The 19,019-nt window shown below is 54.0% G+C and overlaps 1 protein-coding gene across 2 annotated transcripts in view; it reads left to right on the plus strand.

Annotated features, from left to right (window-relative positions):
* The window catches only part of Col2a1 (collagen type II alpha 1 chain), a 30,129-nt gene that overhangs the window by 9,406 nt on the left and 1,704 nt on the right, over positions 1–19,019 (plus strand). For both annotated transcript variants that reach the window (XM_026400655.2, XM_026400656.2), the window contains 40 exons: positions 337–390; positions 712–765; positions 882–935; positions 1,236–1,280; positions 1,800–1,853; positions 4,486–4,530; positions 4,956–5,009; positions 6,494–6,592; positions 6,881–6,925; positions 7,011–7,109; positions 7,278–7,331; positions 7,674–7,781; positions 8,138–8,191; positions 8,273–8,371; positions 8,508–8,561; positions 8,943–9,041; positions 9,450–9,503; positions 9,866–9,919; positions 10,262–10,315; positions 10,539–10,592; positions 10,813–10,857; positions 11,040–11,138; positions 11,384–11,491; positions 11,821–11,874; positions 12,145–12,198; positions 12,579–12,632; positions 13,037–13,090; positions 13,430–13,537; positions 14,062–14,115; positions 14,511–14,564; positions 15,485–15,646; positions 15,774–15,881; positions 16,081–16,188; positions 16,459–16,512; positions 16,683–16,790; positions 17,013–17,066; positions 17,222–17,329; positions 17,567–17,620; positions 18,069–18,176; positions 18,526–18,814. In XM_026400655.2, coding sequence (XP_026256440.1) covers positions 337–390; positions 712–765; positions 882–935; positions 1,236–1,280; positions 1,800–1,853; positions 4,486–4,530; positions 4,956–5,009; positions 6,494–6,592; positions 6,881–6,925; positions 7,011–7,109; positions 7,278–7,331; positions 7,674–7,781; positions 8,138–8,191; positions 8,273–8,371; positions 8,508–8,561; positions 8,943–9,041; positions 9,450–9,503; positions 9,866–9,919; positions 10,262–10,315; positions 10,539–10,592; positions 10,813–10,857; positions 11,040–11,138; positions 11,384–11,491; positions 11,821–11,874; positions 12,145–12,198; positions 12,579–12,632; positions 13,037–13,090; positions 13,430–13,537; positions 14,062–14,115; positions 14,511–14,564; positions 15,485–15,646; positions 15,774–15,881; positions 16,081–16,188; positions 16,459–16,512; positions 16,683–16,790; positions 17,013–17,066; positions 17,222–17,329; positions 17,567–17,620; positions 18,069–18,176; positions 18,526–18,814 — 3,124 coding nt within the window. The remainder of the gene's footprint in view (positions 1–336; positions 391–711; positions 766–881; positions 936–1,235; positions 1,281–1,799; positions 1,854–4,485; positions 4,531–4,955; positions 5,010–6,493; positions 6,593–6,880; positions 6,926–7,010; positions 7,110–7,277; positions 7,332–7,673; positions 7,782–8,137; positions 8,192–8,272; positions 8,372–8,507; positions 8,562–8,942; positions 9,042–9,449; positions 9,504–9,865; positions 9,920–10,261; positions 10,316–10,538; positions 10,593–10,812; positions 10,858–11,039; positions 11,139–11,383; positions 11,492–11,820; positions 11,875–12,144; positions 12,199–12,578; positions 12,633–13,036; positions 13,091–13,429; positions 13,538–14,061; positions 14,116–14,510; positions 14,565–15,484; positions 15,647–15,773; positions 15,882–16,080; positions 16,189–16,458; positions 16,513–16,682; positions 16,791–17,012; positions 17,067–17,221; positions 17,330–17,566; positions 17,621–18,068; positions 18,177–18,525; positions 18,815–19,019) is intronic.

Raw genomic sequence — 19,019 nt, forward strand, 5'->3', positions numbered from 1 at the left:
AGGCAAGAGTTGGTGCTTTCAAGCTGCTTTTATGAATAGCATTAGATAGTAACATCTCTTGAGGTTAGGGCATACTAGCCCAGCCAGCAGAGCCCAGCCAGGGGGAGAAAGAGAGCCAGCCAGGAGAAGGTGGAGGCTGACAAGGACCAAGGAGCTTGCAAAAGAATAAACTGTGACCATGAGAGGCATCTGAGGAATGGGAATCTGAGGAAAGTGGGTGACATGAATAGGTTGGTGGGCAAAGGCACGGAAGGCTAGGGAGAGATGCTGCTCTGGGGTAGGCCAGCTGTGCTAACATGTCTTCCAAGAAAAATGAAGTCCTCTCTCTTCATTCAGGGCGAAGCTGGAAAACCTGGAAAATCTGGTGAAAGAGGTCTTCCTGGCCCTCAGGTAAAGCCCCACCTCTCCTGGCCTCAAACACCTTTCCCGGAGTCTCCCTTCTTACACCATCTTTAATTTTTATCTCCAACTAAAATCAAGTACTGGTGGTGCCTGCCTGTGTCACACATTTATGCTTACAATCTTGTTTGTGTGAACACAGATGGGGAGGTAAGGGTGAGGGCTCAGGGTCTGGTTGAATGAGCCATCCAGATGCTGAGGTGCATGCGCCTCTTTGGTGGCTGGAATGGGCTGGCTTTGCAGGCTCTTAGCAGTCCAGGGTAGCCTTCACCCATTCTACTCTGTGCTGAGCATCTCTTCCTTGGATTGCAGGGTGCTCGAGGCTTCCCAGGAACTCCAGGCCTTCCTGGTGTCAAAGGTCACAGAGTAAGTATCATGGATGTGGGAGTTGCAAGAAAAGGGTTGCCTGGGAGAAAAGAATGTGCATTTCTTCCTGCCTGAGTTCCTGTAAGTGTGATTGAATGCTTTCTTTCATTCTTTAGGGTTACCCAGGCCTGGATGGTGCTAAGGGAGAAGCTGGTGCTCCGGGTGTAAAGGTAAGGGACTAGAAAGTACATAGCGAGGGATAGCCAAAACACAAAGCCTTTCTTTCCAGCCAAGGAGATGCTGCAGAATTTATGGAGCTAGAACATTAGAACAGTGTTGGTTGGGAATACCCAAGTTAGCTTCCTGGTGGATGAACAGTAGGCTCTCCGGCTTGCGAACTGTCCCTCAGAAGACTGAAGTTGTTACAGTATGTCAGTGCTAGCTGAGATGACCAGGCTTTTCAGTGGCTTTCTTGGGAGTTTTCTGGAAGCCGAGGCTCCAGACATTGACCCTGTGTGTCTTTTTTTCAGGGTGAGAGTGGTTCCCCTGGCGAGAATGGTTCTCCAGGTCCAATGGTGAGTATGAACGTCACTGGCAGGGAGGCCACCAGATATCCTCAGGGCCTTCCTAATACCTATCAGATGGCTTTACTTCAAACACCAGTTTTCTCTTTGTGTAAAGTAGATATCCCAGCTTTGTAGATTTGATCTGATTATGAGCAAAAAGCAACACGTACTAGATAGATGGCTTGTTCAAGGTTTCACCAGCATTTCCTTGTAATAGCACTGTGAATATACACTCAAATTATATTTCAATTTTTAAAATTCTGTTTATTCTCACCATTTTGGAAGCTCATCTATTCTAAGAAGAAGTGCCCATAACAAGGTTCTCTATAGATAGCAATAGGAGCACTCCTGAGTTCTATTTTATGGCAGAAAACCCTGTGGGTGCTCTGGGGAGTTGTGGGCTAGCCAGGAAGGGAGTGCCATCAGCAATTCCTCACCTTAGCCTCCTGGACGTGGGCAGGCGTTGCAGGCAGAAGTCATCACACAGAGCACTATTAAGCCAACTCCTACTTGGGCTATGTTTTCCAGGGTCCCCGCGGCCTGCCTGGTGAGAGAGGACGAACTGGCCCTGCTGGTGCTGCAGTAAGTAATCAACAAAGCCAAATGCCACCATATGCCAACACTTTAGGGTTTACATGCTTATTACACTTGACCCTCAAAACAACTTGGCAAGGTATAGGGAGTATTGTAATCCTAGAAGAATTCATCCTGATTGTGCCCATAAAAAAATCTCCAGGCTGGGCCTGCACAGTGGGAGGACAGGGAGGAATATAGGAGGGTTGGTTGGTGAGAGCAGGGTTCTCTCTTAATCAGTCTGGATTATTCAGGTAACCCCTCAGCATCCCCCACCCCTCCCCAATCATTCCAATTGGAATTTATGGAGAAACTTAACTAGCTCTGCTGTTCCTGGTTGCTCAGATGATGGTATCTTAGAAAAGAGTAACAAGAGTCCAGCTTTGACTCATGGGCATGTGCACTTGATAGTGCCACTAGTGATGCTATATGATACCGGTGGCCTCCCATCTTCTGGGCCCTTCTTATGTTTAATACCTTTTATGCTTTTCTTCATCTAATTTTCCCCCACATCCTGTGAGGTAGGTTCTATTCTTCTCCTTATTTTATTCAAGAGGAAACAGAAAGGTTAAATAGCTTAAGACAAATGGTGCTTTGCAGCCTCAGACTCTGCTGGCCTCTAGTTAATGTGGGAAATTACTAGCAAGGGGATTGGCAGTCAATGGAGGGCGCAGGTGCCAGATGGAGGCGGTTAGCTTGGATCCCTTCGCAATAGAGAGGCCTTGTAGGTGCTTGGTCAGGCGAGTGATGTGATGAAAGCCGTGTTTAGGAAAGATTAAGCTTTCTGTTGGTTCCTACCCCAGCCACCCAAGCTCAGAGGCCCCTCCTCCCAGGGCTAGCCAAAATACATGGCTTCACTCAGTGGTGCTGCTGCCCATACGATGTATTTATTTGGCAGAAACTTCCCTCAATTGCAGATGGGTGAAATAATAAGCCGTCTTGACCCCCACTGGTCAGTCAGAGGTGCTCAAGTGCCTCTCCCCAGGGTCACTTTGAGTAAGAAGATGAGAGGGTATCAGGCTTGCCAAGAAACCCTGTGGCTTAACAGACTAGCAGAATTCTGGCTGGGGGCTTTTAAGCAAGATTCTGAGCCACAGTGACTCAACCATGAGGGATAAAGACGACATCCCCTGATATTGTTCTCCCTCTTTGCTGGGTATAGTGGGCCTTGCGTCTCTCTTCTCCTTGCTGTTTCTGGTCCCCACAGTAGTCAGACTGGCAGTGAGTGTTTAAGATTTGGCTTAGAAGATTGATTACCATTATTTTTGAGCCCTTCCTTGCCCCACCTCCCACTGCCTATGCCTCCACTCTGAGGCATCCCAGTGGCTTTCTGAGCCTGGACTTCCAGAAGGTGGCATTCTGTCTCATGAGTTCCCTTCCTTGGGCCAGATGGTACCTTTTTTCTCAGCCCTGCTGCAAGGAAAGTTGGCAGGTTCTGGCCTAGCTTTGGCCTCTTAGGACAGTGAGGCAGCTCCTTTCTGCTAATGCCCTGGGCTCTGCTGGCTGACCCCTGGAGGAAGAGTGCCCCATGGCTTCCCCAGGAACACAGTTTTCCAAAGCAGCCAGGCAGTCCAAAGAGCTGCAGGAATCCTGAGGCTGTGTGTTCCTCTGATATCTCTTTGGTTAAGTCTTGTCTTGTTTTCCTGTTGACTGTCAGTCCAGAATCTCAGGCAGGAGAAATGGACCATAGTCAGGAGGAAGATTGAGTCTTATTTACAGCAGAGCTCCTCACAAAGCATCCTTCTCCTTTGGCTTCTGAAGAGAGACAGAGACTGGCAGGCAATGCTCAGCTAGGGCAAGGTCTCCTCCTGACCTGCTGGGGGCCCCTGCCAAGGACCAGGTCCCAGACCTGGCTCTGCCTAGTTAGATGGCTCCTGGAGTTAGGATCAAGTTCCCTGGACCCTATGGGGCCTTGACAGAGAGGATCTAGAAGGTGTTCATTACCTGGGAAACCCTCAAATTGCAAGTGCTGTAGAGAAGGAACTGGCAGCCTTGCCTTGCTCTGCAAAGCTGAGTCTTCCAAGGGCAGGAGCTCAGTGAGTCTGGTGCTCTGTCTCCATCATGGAGCTGCTGCTTCCTGGGCCACCAGGAGACAACCTTTGAGCTCCTTTTTTCTTAAGATCAGGTAATGTGGGGAGGGGCCAGAGCACAGCAGCAGCCTGGAGTTTACCAAGAGGAGACCTTAACCAAGACCTAAACATGCCTTAACCATGCCTAATCAAGCCTTGCAAGTGCTTCCTCTGTGCACAGGCAGCACAGACTGAGTCAAGGGCACTGCTGGGCTATTTCATTTCCCTTCTCCCAATTCACCAAGTGTGTTGTTGATAACTCAGACTTAAAGCTGGGGATATTTGGATTATAAACCGGTGATGAAGAAATGATGGGCTACTTGGGAAATCACCTAAGCTTCATTAACATGAGAATAAGCTCACAGCTGCCCTCTGACACCCTCAGGTGCAGATGACATAGAGGGGATCCCTCACAGGCTTCCTGTAGCTCATACCTAGCCTTCCTCATGCTCAGCCCTGTGATGCCCCTGCACTTGTCTGTCTCCCATGTTTTCTGTGAGGGTGGGCTGTGAGCGGAACAACTGGACCTACGGACACTTCTCACATGGCTGCCTCTTTCTCCTTACTTGCAGGGTGCCCGGGGCAATGATGGCCAGCCAGGTCCTGCTGGGCCTCCGGTAAGTCCATTTTGTCCTCATTAGGAGGCTGAGCCTGTTCAGTCCCATTGAGTAGCCCACAAAGACTGCAGGGTGCACATTGTCCTGGTGTATCACAGCAGCAGCTGACTATTGTAGGAAAGGAGGGAGAGGGAGTGCAGGGTGCCAAAGAAATGACTGCTTTCTCACCACGTATATACTCAGAAACTTGCTTTGCCTTCTGAAGATAAGCAAAGCAAGGCATCTCTGTGGAGTTCATAGGGGACATAGGCAGTGGGCATAATTTCTATCCAGGAACTTTCAGCCACAATGGACACAGAGCAAAATCAGTACAAATCGGGAAAGGAGTCTGAGGTGGGGTGTCTCCCTTTGGGGGCTGAAGAGATTCTGCCCAGATGAATTTGCATTCACCTCTCCTCCCCGCCTCTCCTGCTTCTTCTCTCCAGGGTCCCGTTGGTCCTGCTGGTGGTCCTGGATTCCCTGGTGCTCCTGGTGCCAAGGTATGTGCCCTGCTGGGAGTCTGGAGGGCTGAGAAACTCCCTTTCCCATTACCCGTGCAAGGAACCCCTTGACAATGCCCCTTCCCTTCTGAGAAGTCTCCCCCACCCCATCCACTGTGGCTCCCCACCAAAGCAAGGAAGAAGGCCCAGTATCTACCTAGTGACCCACTGGAAGAGAGAGGAAGATGGGGTGATGGAAGCTGGAGGTCCTGTCACAGCTTCAGAGTGGGGAAAGGCAGACAGGAGAGAAAGATGGGGGGACCCCAGAATCCCTGGAGGAAGAAGAACAGTAGGGAGAGAAGGGTGGAGGGGTCCAAAAGCTAGGCAGACCCAGGGGTTGCTGGAGGGAATTGGGCAGGGGAAGAGGGCACCAGCAAAGTAGACTGCTCCTTGCTGTCCTCTGGCCCCTCTTGTTTCTGCTTCTCTTGGGGTGCTGGGCTCTTCTAAGCCATGTCAATGGAGTTCTTCCAAAGATGAATAGAGGCCAGTGGGAGGCCAGCCAGTTCAGGGAAAGGCCCAGCAGCCCAGGAGGGATTCCAGTGTGAACCTCCCTGGGAATGAATAAGGAGCCTCCGTGTGTCACTGGCATCAGGTTGCTTTTCCCCTCCTGGGGGTTTCCATGGCAACCAGACAGTGTCTGAGGCCCCCGGGAGCCCGGTGAAGGAGACCCATTGTGAAGAGGGACAGCGGAAGGTGAGGGGGCCTGACCTTTAGAAAACAATAATTACAAAAGTGAAGCAAGAATGTTGAGAAGAAACCTGAGGCAGTTCTGACCTCTCTCCAGGTCAGCAGCCCTCCCCAGGGACTCCCCATCCAGACAGCCCAGATCTCAGCAAGTTGTAACTTTCAGGAAAAAAAAAAAAAAAGAAAAGAAAAACAGAGGCTATTTGCAGGGGAGGGGGCTGGGCTGCTGTTAGGGCTGGAAAAAGGCGAGTTGGGTCTCCTGTCTCAGCTTGCTTCTGCCCTGCCTTTCTGGTACTTCAAACAGGCTTGGGCCAGAATCTGGGCTGCACTGCTCCCCCAGCAGCCAGGTAGGAGGCAATAGCACTTTGAGCTAAGACGCTCAAGGAAGCAGAGGTCCAGGTGACTGGAAATTCACCTCCCTAAGACTCCTTTCCTTCATGGAATAGAAACTAGAAGGTGGTGGAAGACAGCAGTGCCTCTCCATCCAGACCCTCTGTCCATCATCCTCTGCTGCTAGAAGGCAGCTCCTCTAACCCAGGCTTCTCTGATGGGTGCAGACAGACCCAGCAAGCTGCCTTTTGCTGTAACCAAGCAGGCACTTGTGTGATTGTGACCATGTGGAGACAGGAGGTGGGAGGTCATCAAGTCATCAAGCTCAGTCAGGTGGGGACAAAAATGATAACCAAGCCCATATGTGAGCAGGTATGGACCTGTGTGCTCACACACAAGGGTGGGTACACACAGCTGGCCCTGATCTGCTGTGGTACCCTCTTCTCTTCATCCTCCTGCTCTCTTTCCAGGGTGAGGCCGGCCCAACCGGTGCCCGTGGTCCTGAAGGTGCTCAAGGCCCTCGAGGTGAACCTGGTACTCCTGGGTCCCCTGGGCCTGCTGGTGCTTCCGTAAGTGCAGCTCCTTGTTGGCCTGGAGGGTCCAGGGTCTATAGCCTTGTAAATCCTGACTCCATGGGGCCCTCTGAGTGGTGAGGACCCCAGTCACCAGACCTTTTTTCTAGCCTAATGCCTGCCCTCTGACCTCCAGACACGTCTGTGTCTTTAGTCTTTCCCTTGAAACAATGTACCCCTGAAGTGGACCTGTCCCAGACCCCCAAAGGGGACCTGGCGGGCTGGGAGGCATTTAGGGTTCATTCTCTGCTGCTTATTTCACAATGACACTATCTTCTTGTTCAGGGTAACCCTGGAACTGATGGCATTCCTGGAGCCAAAGGATCTGCTGTGAGTGCTGCCCTGGGGCTGCTTCTGGTGGGTTCAGTTCTTCCTCAGCCTTCCCCTGACTCGCCTCTTCTGCTCACGTTGACAGGGTGCTCCTGGGATTGCTGGTGCTCCTGGCTTCCCTGGACCCCGTGGTCCTCCTGGCCCTCAAGGTGCAACTGGTCCTCTTGGTCCAAAAGGTCAGACGGTAAGAACCTGAAGTAACCACCAAGTCCTACCTACCTTCCTGGAGTCAGACCCCGAGCCTGTCCTTCCTGTGCTTTCCAGGCCTGACCTTACCCCAGTGTCCGCTGGCAGGGTTCTGCAGGTGGGAGAGAATCCAGCGTGAGTACTTACCTCTCTCTCTTTCATTTAGGGTGAGCCTGGTATTGCTGGCTTCAAAGGTGAACAAGGCCCCAAGGGAGAACCTGTGAGTATATGTCCACAAGTTCTTGTCTTCCTTGCTACTGTCCTGGGGTGGGAGCATCCCCTCAGCCCTAGGTCCCTCCCCCAGAGCCCATCCCCCATCTAGGCCCTCTCCCATGTGCCTGGAGGAGTTAACAGGGCTTAGAGAACCCTGAAGAAGTTTCTGCTCCCAGTTTGAATTTTATACCATCTCTCTCCTGGGCCACTTTACCCTTCCTGTATGGCCCCACTTTCTCAGGTGCCCCAGCCCTAGAACATTTCCAGGGCCACTTCCTCCACTTGGGGGCCGGTACTTGCCCCAGCGTCAGTAAAGACTCACCCTGTTTCTCTTTGTGTTGGTTCTCAGGGTCCCGCTGGCCCTCAGGGAGCCCCTGGTCCTGCTGGTGAAGAAGGCAAAAGAGGTGCCCGTGGAGAGCCTGGTGGTGCTGGGCCCATTGGTCCCCCCGGAGAAAGAGTAAGTGGGCGAGAAGTCCCCATCTCAGACCTGGCCCTGTATTCTTACCAAGTCCCGTGACTTTTACTGAAAGCAAACTCCTCTTTACTCCCTTCACCACCAGAGTGACATGGATCCTTATCCGTGACATGGATCCTTATCCTATTTGTGCCCTGTACCCCAGGATGACACAAAATAGCTCCTTCCTCAAAAGGCAGGGGCAGGGTCAAGAAGTTGACCTTTCAGAATCTTGCTCCAAAGAAATTGTCTTGGTGGGTCGATGGGATGGACCCCCTGGAGCCTGGAGCGGGGCTCTCTCCAGGGACTGTTGTGTTAGGAATGTTCTCACTCACTGCCTCCTTCCTGCTTCTTTCCAGGGTGCTCCTGGCAACCGTGGTTTCCCAGGTCAGGATGGTCTAGCAGGTCCCAAGGTGAGTGGAGAAAGAAGGGTTGGGCTCTTCCTGCATCTCTGGTTACAAGACATCCTACTTACTCCATCTCCTCTGGTATAGGGAGCCCCTGGAGAGCGAGGGCCCAGTGGCCTTGCTGGTCCCAAGGGAGCCAACGGTGACCCTGGCCGTCCTGGAGAACCTGGTCTCCCTGGAGCTCGGGTAAGTAGGGGAACTTCTGTTGCCCTTGGCTTCAGACCCTGAACCTCACACTCTGCCTCCCTCCCTCCTGTGCTGCCAGGATTGGGAGGTCTTGGGCCTGTCCCTGACAATACCCTCTTCTCTCTCTTGAACATAGGGTCTCACTGGTCGCCCTGGTGATGCTGGTCCTCAAGGCAAAGTTGGTCCTTCAGTAAGTCCAATCAACCTGAGACTATTGGGAGAGTGGAGGGTATCTTTGGGGATGTAGTGGGAAGAGAGACATCAGTGTGGGTGAAGGAAGCCTGGAATACCCTGAAATTTGAGAATTGGGTCAGGGGATAGATGATAGGTTCAGGCATGTGTGGCCTGCGCAGTAACCATGAGCCTTGAAAATGCCACCCCTTTATGCATTTAGGTCTCTCCTGGGGGCATGAGACCATGTATATGGTGTGACCTGTTGGTTGCAGCCTTGGTCAATCCTGTATATGGCTGGTGCCTCATTCTGTGCCTGCCCATAGCAAGCGAGTGGTAGATATTGATGGATTTACAGGGTCAGAGGTCTGTGTTCTGAGAATGGCATTTCCTCTTTCAGGGAGCCCCTGGTGAAGATGGCCGTCCTGGACCTCCAGGTCCTCAGGGGGCCCGTGGACAGCCTGGTGTCATGGGTTTCCCTGGCCCCAAAGGTGCCAATGTAAGTAATAATTTGCTCTTCCATTTCCTTCCATGTGGTGTGGTCTCCCTCCTTGCCTCTTGGAGAAAGCACTAGAACCCAAACAAAGCTAACTTAAAGAAGTAATGAGTGGGATCTCTGTGCCATGGGCTGTTCTGGCCTCCACATCCTGCAGGAGAATGTGTGATATGGGGGAGACCCAGAGCCTCTTAGACCTCAGGATGTCAAGGCCATGACATTGTGCCCTGGGCAGTGCCCATGGCCTAGCTGTCTCCGAATACAAGGGAAGAGCTGATCCCTGATCTCATCCTCTGTTGTTCATCAGGATATGGCCCCAAGCCTCATTCTCCCCAGCCAGAGCTATCAAACCCTCTTGGCCACATTCTCTATAACACGCCACTTCATGGTTCTGTTCTCTTCTTTCTCCAGGGTGAGCCTGGCAAAGCTGGTGAAAAGGGTCTGCCTGGTGCTCCTGGTCTAAGAGTAAGTACCCCACCCTACCGCCTGTGCCTTTGTGTTGCTGGACACCTACTAGGTATGGGGGTGACTCCCCTAGGTGTAATCTTGGGATCCCATGTGGCTGAGCCCATGCTGGGATGGGCCTTTTGGGATCATGGCTGCTGTAGGTCAGCAGGCTGGGAAAATAGGGAAGACTTCTATGAGGAGACAGTAAAGAAAAGTGGGGGCCAGTGGGGAGGGACAGAAAGAGGTGGAAATGAGTTCAACTGGGAAATCATGGAGGTCTGGAAACTGTGGGTCAAAAAGTGCATCTGCCCAGTCCTGGGGGGGCTATGGAACTGAAGGAGATTGTAAGTCATTATTTCACCTTTTTTTCTGTCCTCTAGGGTCTTCCTGGCAAAGATGGTGAGACAGGCGCTGCAGGACCCCCTGGCCCTGCTGTAAGTACCTGCCAGCCTCTCTCAGTGGCCCTGTGGGCAGGGGCTTGTGGGGTGGAGCAGGGGATCCTCAGGCTCATCCACTAATGGAGCTGAAGGACTCAGATCTGGGTTAAACCAGGATACCAGACCCAGAAGCTGAGATGGGGTGTCCCAGGAGGCAGTTTGGACCCCACCCTGGTGCAGGGGAATAGGTAGTTGATGGGAATGAGTGCTCACATTGACGGGACCGTGCAGGGAGGCGTTGATCCTGTCCACCTTGCTAACCGCCCTAGGGCCCCGCCAGCCTCAGCTCTTGGGTTCTCAGGAGCACTAGCTTAGCCTATCTTTTCTTTTTCTCTGCAGGGACCTGCTGGTGAACGAGGCGAGCAGGGTGCTCCTGGGCCATCTGGTTTCCAGGTAGGTAGCTGTCCAGCTCCTTCCTACACCTTGGGCTCTCTGGGGTAGCAGTAGGCACCATGGATAGAGGACCTCCCCTGTCAAGGGGTGCCAGGGAACTGCAGCTTTGCTGATACCCTGGTTCTTGTTGCTTCTTCCTTTGGGTCTGCCCAGTGCTATGCCTCCTTGGAGGACAGAGGCAGAAAACTCACTCATTTGCTAACCCTGTCACTTTGACTTCTAGGGACTTCCTGGCCCTCCTGGTCCCCCAGGTGAAGGTGGAAAACCAGGAGAGCAGGTGAGTATGCAGCTTTCTGAGCCTATAACCTGTTCCTATAACCTGAGCCTATAAACTGATAACAAAAGACATGGGAATGTCCCAGATGCACATCCCAACTCTCCACAGACGACACATTCTGGGTTCAGCCCTCTTATGGGAGGGCTATCCCCAGGGGAGGGATGACCCAGGCTCTGGCTCATGCTGTCTTCATTCTTTCTCATCCTTCTTTGTTCTCCAGGGTGTTCCTGGTGAAGCTGGAGCCCCCGGCCTTGTGGGTCCCAGGGTGAGTATCCTGTTGGCCATTACTGGGGCCTCCTTGGGTCTACCCTCTCTGTACAGTTCTGCCAACGCTTCCCAGACCACATCCTGCTCTGGAGAGTCCTATGCCCCTTCCTGCATCCCTGCTTTGCCTTGGCCTCCTTCCCACCACTCTTGCCTGATGGCATCTTGGTGTCTTTCTCCCAGGGTGAACGAGGTTTCCCAGGTGAACGTGGCTCTCCCGGTGCCCAGGGACTCCAGGGTGCCCGTGGCCTCCCTGGCACTCCTGGCACTGATGGTCCCAAAGTAAGTGAGGCTGGTTCCTGCAAGGATCTTCTGGGAGCCTGGGGAAGGCCCACTGAGGGTGGAGAGGAAGGAGAGACACTCAGAGGGAATGCAGAGGAGCAGAGGCAAGTGGAAGATGGAACTAGAAAGGAGGTCTGGGCAGGAGGAAGGCAAGGAAACAGGACTTTGGGACACTGGTTCTCAGCTACACACTGAGGCCCTGGGGAAGTGCTGCCCACTACAGATTCCTCTTGCCTTCTTCCCAGGGTGCATCTGGCCCAGCTGGCCCCCCTGGGGCTCAGGGCCCTCCAGGTCTACAGGGAATGCCTGGTGAGAGGGGAGCAGCTGGTATTGCTGGGCCCAAGGGAGACAGGGTAAGTACCGGGTCCAAGTACCTCTCTCCAGAGCCATGACTCTGCCCCATTCCTGCCCCGCATACTCATTTCCCATTCCCTCTGGATGAGAGTCTTGGTTCCCTCTTCTTGAAGAACTTGGAGACGCCACTTCCAAAACTCTGCCTTTTAGGGCCACCCTCTCCCCATCTCTCCATCTTAGTCCTGTTACTCCCTGTCATGCACCCTGAGACCATAGCAAATCCCTCTTGGGCAGGAACTGAGCCCTGGAGCTCCAGCCAGGCTGGGACTAAGATGGCCAAGGGGTCCTGCAGTGCCCATCTGAGACAGCTGGTTTTCTCTTCCCCTAGGGTGATGTTGGTGAGAAAGGTCCCGAGGGAGCCCCTGGAAAGGACGGTGGACGAGTAAGTAAATGCTAGTTGTGAGACTTGAGAATCGGGGTGGGACAGATACAGGGGACCTCATAAGTCTCTGTCATAGAGGAGGGAAGAAGCTGGGACAGAGAACCCACAGAGACTTTCTGTCAAAGGCGGGGGACCAGACAGTGAGCGGGAACTCTGGGAACCTTGGGAGTCTACCAAGGCCCACTGGGGTGGGCCCCAGAGTCCCTGTGGGGCCCCCATGTGTCTGGCCCTGCCTTCCTGCCTCCTTAACCTTTGCTTCTTCTCTCCCAGGGTCTGACTGGTCCCATTGGCCCCCCTGGCCCGGCCGGTGCAAATGGTGAGAAGGTGAGTCGCGGCTGGCCTTCCTCGCTCTGCCTCCCCTCTCCCAGCAAGCCATCTTCTCATCTCCTGCCAGAGATGCTGTGTCTCCTCCTCACTCATCAACCAGCCACCAGGGCTGGAGGAGTGAAGGGTGGGGTTCTTCTCAGTAGGGAAGCCATTGGCTGTGTGCCCTGGGGGGGTAGAACAGTGGGACTGGGGGTAGAATGCCCTCGGTGAAGGCCCTGAAGAGGCTGTAGAGGTGCCTGAAATCACAGGGAGAAAATATGCTGGGTATACTAGGCCCCCAGAGTCCCCTTCCCAACATCAGGGCTTCCTGGATGTGCTTGGCTCTCAGAAGACCCCACTTTGGTTTCCCACCTCCTCATTCCTGGCTTCCCCCACAGGGAGAAGTTGGCCCTCCTGGCCCTGCGGGAAGTGCTGGTGCTCGAGGTGCCCCGGTGAGTATCTGCCCCTCAGAGCTGGGCCTGCAGCCTCCAGGAGCCTGGATGCCAGCTCCATCCCTCAGTCTCACCCTGCAGGCTGTCCAGGGCCAACTCCCTCCTGGCCCTTTGAGTTCAGGGGTGGGAGGAGAGATGGGAAGGGAAGGGAGAAGTGATATGGGAGAAGTGATATGGATGTGATCAGGGCACAGGGCCTTTGAGTCAACAGATCGTTTGGTCAAGAAAGGTTTTCTGCCCTGGGTCCATTTGTTTAGGATCAGACAACCTTCAGATGCCTTCTCTCAGGGGGTGACTGGACATGAAGTTGGGCTGGACAGGGCAGAGAGCTCTGCGCTCTTAGGAGGGAACAGAATCAGGCAAGCAGTGGGGACTGATCTTCCCTGGGCCCGCTCTTTTCACAGGGTGAACGTGGAGAGACTGGGCCCCCTGGACCTGCTGGATTCGCTGGACCTCCTGTGAGAATCTCTGTCTACCCCACTCTCAGCCCCCTGCATGCAGGCCAGCTCCCCATCCAGCACTCAATGGCATCTTTTAGCCTTTTGGGGAGAGAGGGAGACAGAGAGTTTATGGAAGAGGGAAATGTTCTCTCTCCTTCTCTCTGTTCACACTTCCTTGTGACTATAGCAATCCTGGCTTAGACCCTTTTTCAGGTTCAGAGTGGACACACACACCTACACACAAACACACACAGGCACACAGGCACACTCACATACTCCCAGAGTCTCTGGCCCTTTTGGCAGAACCTCAAGTGTTTGGCTTGCCCTTCCTTTATTCACCCCCTTCTCCCATTCCAGGGTGCTGATGGCCAACCAGGTGCCAAGGGTGAGCAAGGAGAGGCTGGACAGAAAGGCGATGCTGGTGCCCCTGGTCCCCAGGGACCCTCTGGAGCTCCTGGGCCTCAGGTAGGTAAAGCTGAGCTCCCCAAGAACTGTCTCTGAGAGGCAGGGTTGCTGGGTGCAGGGGAGAGGTCCTGTAGATTGGACAGGCAGAGAATGGCTAGGAGTCTGTCTGTTATTGGAAGGGATTTTCACTGTCTTCGGTGTGGTGGGTGAAGTACTTGGGTGGGGGTCTTCGGGGACCTGCACAAAGTACAGACTGTATCTCCACTGGCCACAGACAGCCAGGACCAAGCAGCTGGTCTCTTGAGGAGAGGGGTGAGAGGGCAGGAAGGGCTTCCTGGGAGGTGAGACCTGGGACTAACTCCACAGGTGCCTGGAGGCTTCTCCTAGAGTCTGGTGTCTCTGGCCCTTTTGGCAGAACCTCAAGTGTTTGGCCTGCCTGTTACAGCTTTTTCAGGATGGGATCATATTGGCAGGAAGCTGTGCTTTGAAAACCGAGCCCTCAGGAGTCTGATGTTGGGGCTCAGGTAGAAGCCTACTGTTCTCCCCGGTCCACAGGCCTCATTGTTTCCTTCTTTCCTTCTCAGGGTCCTACTGGAGTGACTGGTCCTAAAGGAGCCCGAGGTGCCCAAGGTCCCCCGGTGAGTGAGGTCTCCTCTCCCCTGAATTACAAAGAAGGCTAGGCCCTAGGCTCCTGGGGCAGCCAGTGTCCCAGAGTCCCCACCTCTTCCTTTCTGCTTATGCCACAGCCTAAGACCATCCCCCACTCAGGTGGGAGAGAGGGTGCCCTAGGCTCACTGAAGCACTGAATGGCCCTCATGGGCAGGAGACCAAGGAGCCACACCTACCTGATTCCATGGCCAGACCCAGTGGGGCCCTTTCTCCCTCTAATCCCTTCTTGATGTTTTGTGACCCCTCACCCATTGCCCACCCCCAGTTCTGAGACACCCCCTATCTACCCTGCCAGTTTGACTCTTGACCTTCCTGAGGACTGAGGTATTCAGGGGCTTTCCTCTCTTCTTCTCTCCTCACATAGGGAGCCACTGGATTCCCTGGAGCCGCTGGCCGTGTTGGACCCCCAGGCTCCAATGTGAGTGTCACTCCTGGCAGGCATCTACCCCACTCCTAGCCCAGGAGGCCCAGGCAGGGGTGGAGTTGTCTGAATCAAGAGATCTCCAGGCTGGTTCCCATTTCTCTTTGCTCATTCCCATTCTTCTGAGAAGGAGCTCATTGACCATGAGAGTCTGTCCCCATAAACAGCTGGAAGCAGGGTTGGGACCATACATCTTCCACACAGGCCTGGTCTCACCCCTCTCACCCCTCAAATATTTGGTTCAGTGGGCAGGAAAGTTGGCATGACTGCCTTCAATCTGGACACATTTCTTGAGCAAGTTCTGTGCACCTGGCTCCAGGCTTTATAAGGAAGCCAGCAGATCCCAAATCTGACACGTAGGGGCTGCGGGGAGACATCAGTTACAAGGTAGAGTCAGTCAGTGCACCAATGCCAAGTGCAGAAGAAGTGGGGCTCAGCGGATGTTTTCTCTGATAGTGGGGTAGGGAGAGGGAGCATTGGAGGAATAGACGAACTCTAGATAGGGCAGAGGAGTGGGAAGGGAAGGGAGGGGGCATGGGGTTAGCAAGGATGGTGGAATGTGATAGTCATCATTATCCAAAGTACATGTATGGAGACATGAATTGATGTCAACATACTTTGTATACAACCAGAAAAAAAAAATAGAATAAGAAGTGGGGCTTGGTCAAGCAGAAGACATGGGGTCCAAGGAGCAAGGTTGAGGCTGTTTCTTTAGAAATGGGGAACTGAGGATGAAGGACAAAGCAGGAGGGATTCCATGGGGAAAAAAAGAGGTATTAAGCTTCCCTTAGTGTGTATGGAGTTGGGGAACAGGGAAGCCCCTCAAAGGAGCCGCTGTCTCTGAGACTGCAGTAGCTTTGGCAGCCTGGATGAGAAGGGTGAGGTAAATTCTCACTTTCTGCATTTGTTCCTCCTAGGGCAATCCTGGACCCCCTGGTCCCCCTGGTCCTTCTGGAAAAGATGGTCCCAAAGGTGTTCGAGGAGACATTGGTCCACCTGGCAGAGCTGGTGATCCTGGCCTCCAAGGTCCTGCAGGACCCCCTGGCGAGAAGGGAGAGCCCGGCGATGATGGTCCTGCTGTAAGTCCCTCACCAGGCCTGTGCCAAGGTCCCCAAGCACAGGAGTGTAAGAAGCTCCTGTGGGCAGAAAAAATCATGGCCAGGTGGAGCCACTGGGTCAGTTCTCATTTCCCACCTCTCCTCTCAGGGTGTCGACGGTCCTCCAGGTCCCCAGGGTCTGGCTGGCCAGAGGGGCATCGTTGGTCTACCTGGACAGCGTGGTGAGAGAGGATTCCCTGGCCTGCCTGGCCCATCGGTGAGTGAGAGAGGCTTTTCACTCCAGCCTAGCTAGGCCCTGCCTGGCTCAGGGTGAGTGTGGGTTACCGTCCTAGGCTTACACCCACTCAGCACTCTCAGAATTGTCCCTGAGTCATGGCTATCCCCTAAAATGAGCGGTGGGTCCCTGGGCAGGGATGCTTAGCATGTACACTCATGGTCTTTGTCCGTCCCTGCAGGGTGAGCCCGGCAAGCAGGGTGCGCCTGGTGCATCTGGAGATCGAGGTCCTCCTGGTCCTGTGGGGCCTCCTGGCCTGACTGGTCCTGCAGGTGAACCTGGACGGGAGGTAAGTGGGGAATCTCCCTGGGGTGGTCCTGACCAGGGAATGGGGTTGGTGCATCTCTTTCCAGTCCAGCCAAGTCCTGGGGCGCTGGAGAAGTGAGTGGCAGGATAGACTGATGGGTCCAAGAGCCTGGTGCAGTTGTGTGTGTGTATGTGGTGGGCAGAGGGACAGCACAGAGACTATGAGATGGACAAGCAGAGAAGGGGGAAGGTGAGAGGGCCAAGGGGAGATGTCAGAGAGAGCTCTGAGCACATTCTTTTTCCCTTTGCCCAGGGAAGCCCAGGTGCTGATGGTCCACCTGGCAGAGATGGTGCAGCTGGAGTCAAGGTGAGTATCTGGTGTCTTCTGATTGGGCTGGGTGGAAAGGACATTGACTTAGTCTGATAGGTTGGTCTGGTTGGCAGGCTAGAATCAGCTTTGTCTCAATCTGAAAGGAGCTTCTGTCCCTACCTCTTCTGGAATGTTCTTCTCTGAGTCTGAGCCCTCTCTCCTGACAGGGTGATCGTGGTGAGACTGGTGCCGTGGGTGCTCCTGGAGCACCTGGACCCCCTGGTTCTCCTGGCCCAGCTGGCCCAACTGGCAAGCAGGGAGACAGAGGAGAAGCTGTGAGTATCCTTCATTCAGCAGAACTGGTAGTGAGCTGAGTGATCAGGGAGTGTTTCCATGATGGCCTTCCCTCATGCCACGGGACTGGAGGAACTCCCTGCATCCAGGGGTCTCTGGACCATGGGGGCAGCAGCCTTGGTGCCCAACCCAGTGGTAAATGTCGAGGAGGGAAGTCCCTGTCCTGGCTTTTCCTTGACTCTGCTCTCATTCTTTCCTCACAGGGTGCACAAGGCCCCATGGGACCTTCAGGACCGGCTGGAGCCCGGGGAATCCAAGTGAGTATTAGAACCTCCTGTGCTAGGTCCCTGACAGGGGTGGGCTGGAAGAAAACAGGGACACTGTTGTTCCTGAGACTTCTTGGCTCAGGTGGAACAAACATAGGGCTCTGCTGGCCCTGACCTGGCCTAATCTATGTCTATCTTGTTCCTAGGGCCCTCAAGGTCCCCGAGGTGACAAAGGAGAATCTGGAGAGCCTGGCGAGAGGGGATTGAAGGGACACCGTGGCTTCACTGGTCTGCAAGGCCTTCCCGGTCCTCCTGTGAGTGTCACTGTCTGCAAAAGTCTGCTCAAAGCCTCCTGCTGCTCAGAGGCCTAAGCAGCAGGGCTTCCCTTGCTGCTGTCATAGCTTGGGGTCATCCTCAGAAATTCCCTGGGCAAACTCAGGGTGACTGAGGAGGTAGAAAGGGAATATGTGCATGTGTGTGTGTGTGTGTGTGTGTGTGTGTGTGTGTGTTTGTGTGCTGACCTCTGCCCTTTGCCACTTCCTTCCACACAGGGTCCTTCTGGAGACCAAGGTGCTTCTGGTCCTGCTGGTCCTTCTGGCCCTAGAGTAAGTGAGATGGAGTTGGGGGATGGAGAGAGCCTTTCTGGAGGGGTGGGCCATTGTACTGACCAGGGTTTCCAATGGTTGGTGGAGGAGCCTTGGGCTTAGGGGTCCTCACTCAGGAGGTACCCTGAGGGAGGTAGGACCAGTTTGGCATCACTATGGCCACAAAAACACTTGTGATGATGATCACAAGAGCAGCTCACATCTGTCAGACTCTTAAGCATCGGCTTTAAAACAAGAGTTAAGGAGGATAAAAGAGCCATGGTATTAATCTGCTGGTCCTTGGCCAAACAGAGGCCAATGTAGGGTGATACGGCTGAGCAATGTGAAGAATTAGGGGCTGAATGGCTGGTGCCATCATGATGGCCACCTAACTCGCTACAGCTACTCTTCAGCCTTCTCTATGAAGTCCATTCCTTTCTCACCACTTCTTCTCTCTCCTGGCCTGCAGGGTCCACCTGGCCCTGTTGGTCCCTCTGGCAAAGACGGTGCTAACGGAATCCCTGGCCCCATTGGGCCTCCTGGTCCCCGTGGACGTTCAGGCGAAACTGGTCCTGCTGTAAGTGTCTTGACTCCTTCCTTATGGTCTGAGGTATTCCCAGCATCTCTTTGGTGCTCAGAGTCTCTTTGGGGGCATTAGCCTGTAGGTAGTGGTGAAGTCATCCTTTATTCAGAGTTTCCTGAGGGGCTCAAGGAACCAATGGTGGGTGCTGGGAAACAAAAGAGAGGGGCTAAGGAAAAAATGGGGAAGAGGCTAGAAGAGGCTACAGTTTTCTTGGTCCTGGGCTTCTTCCCTTACCCCTGCCACGGGACTGGGAAGAAGACTCTCCAGTCTACTTTTGCAAATAGAGACAGACACGAAACTCCTCCCCTGGGTTCCTGGCTGATCTTTCTGTTCCCTACTGCAGGGTCCTCCTGGAAATCCTGGACCCCCTGGCCCTCCAGGTCCCCCTGGCCCTGGCATCGACATGTCTGCCTTTGCTGGCCTAGGCCAGAGAGAGAAGGGCCCTGACCCCCTGCAGTACATGCGGGCTGACCAGGCAGCTGGAACCTTAAGACAGCATGATGCCGAGGTGGATGCCACACTCAAGTCCCTCAACAACCAGATTGAGAGCATCCGCAGCCCCGAGGGTTCCCGCAAGAACCCTGCTCGTACCTGCCGGGACCTGAAACTCTGCCACCCTGAATGGAAGAGCGGTGAGCCTGGAGGACAGGGTCCCCTGCCCCAGAGAGTGAAGGGTCAGCCCATTGGGCATGGCCACCTTCAGTGGCAAGGCAGAGTCATCCCTTGGTGCAAGGTAGAACCAGGCCTGGAAGGTTCTGGGAGATGGTTGCTCTCTCATTTCACAGCAGAGAAGCTACAGCCCTGGCACCTGTCCTACCATGGCAGAAGTGACTTCAG

Source organism: Urocitellus parryii, chromosome 5, assembly GCF_045843805.1.
Source record: "Urocitellus parryii isolate mUroPar1 chromosome 5, mUroPar1.hap1, whole genome shotgun sequence".
Classification (NCBI taxonomy): Eukaryota; Metazoa; Chordata; class Mammalia; order Rodentia; family Sciuridae; genus Urocitellus; species Urocitellus parryii.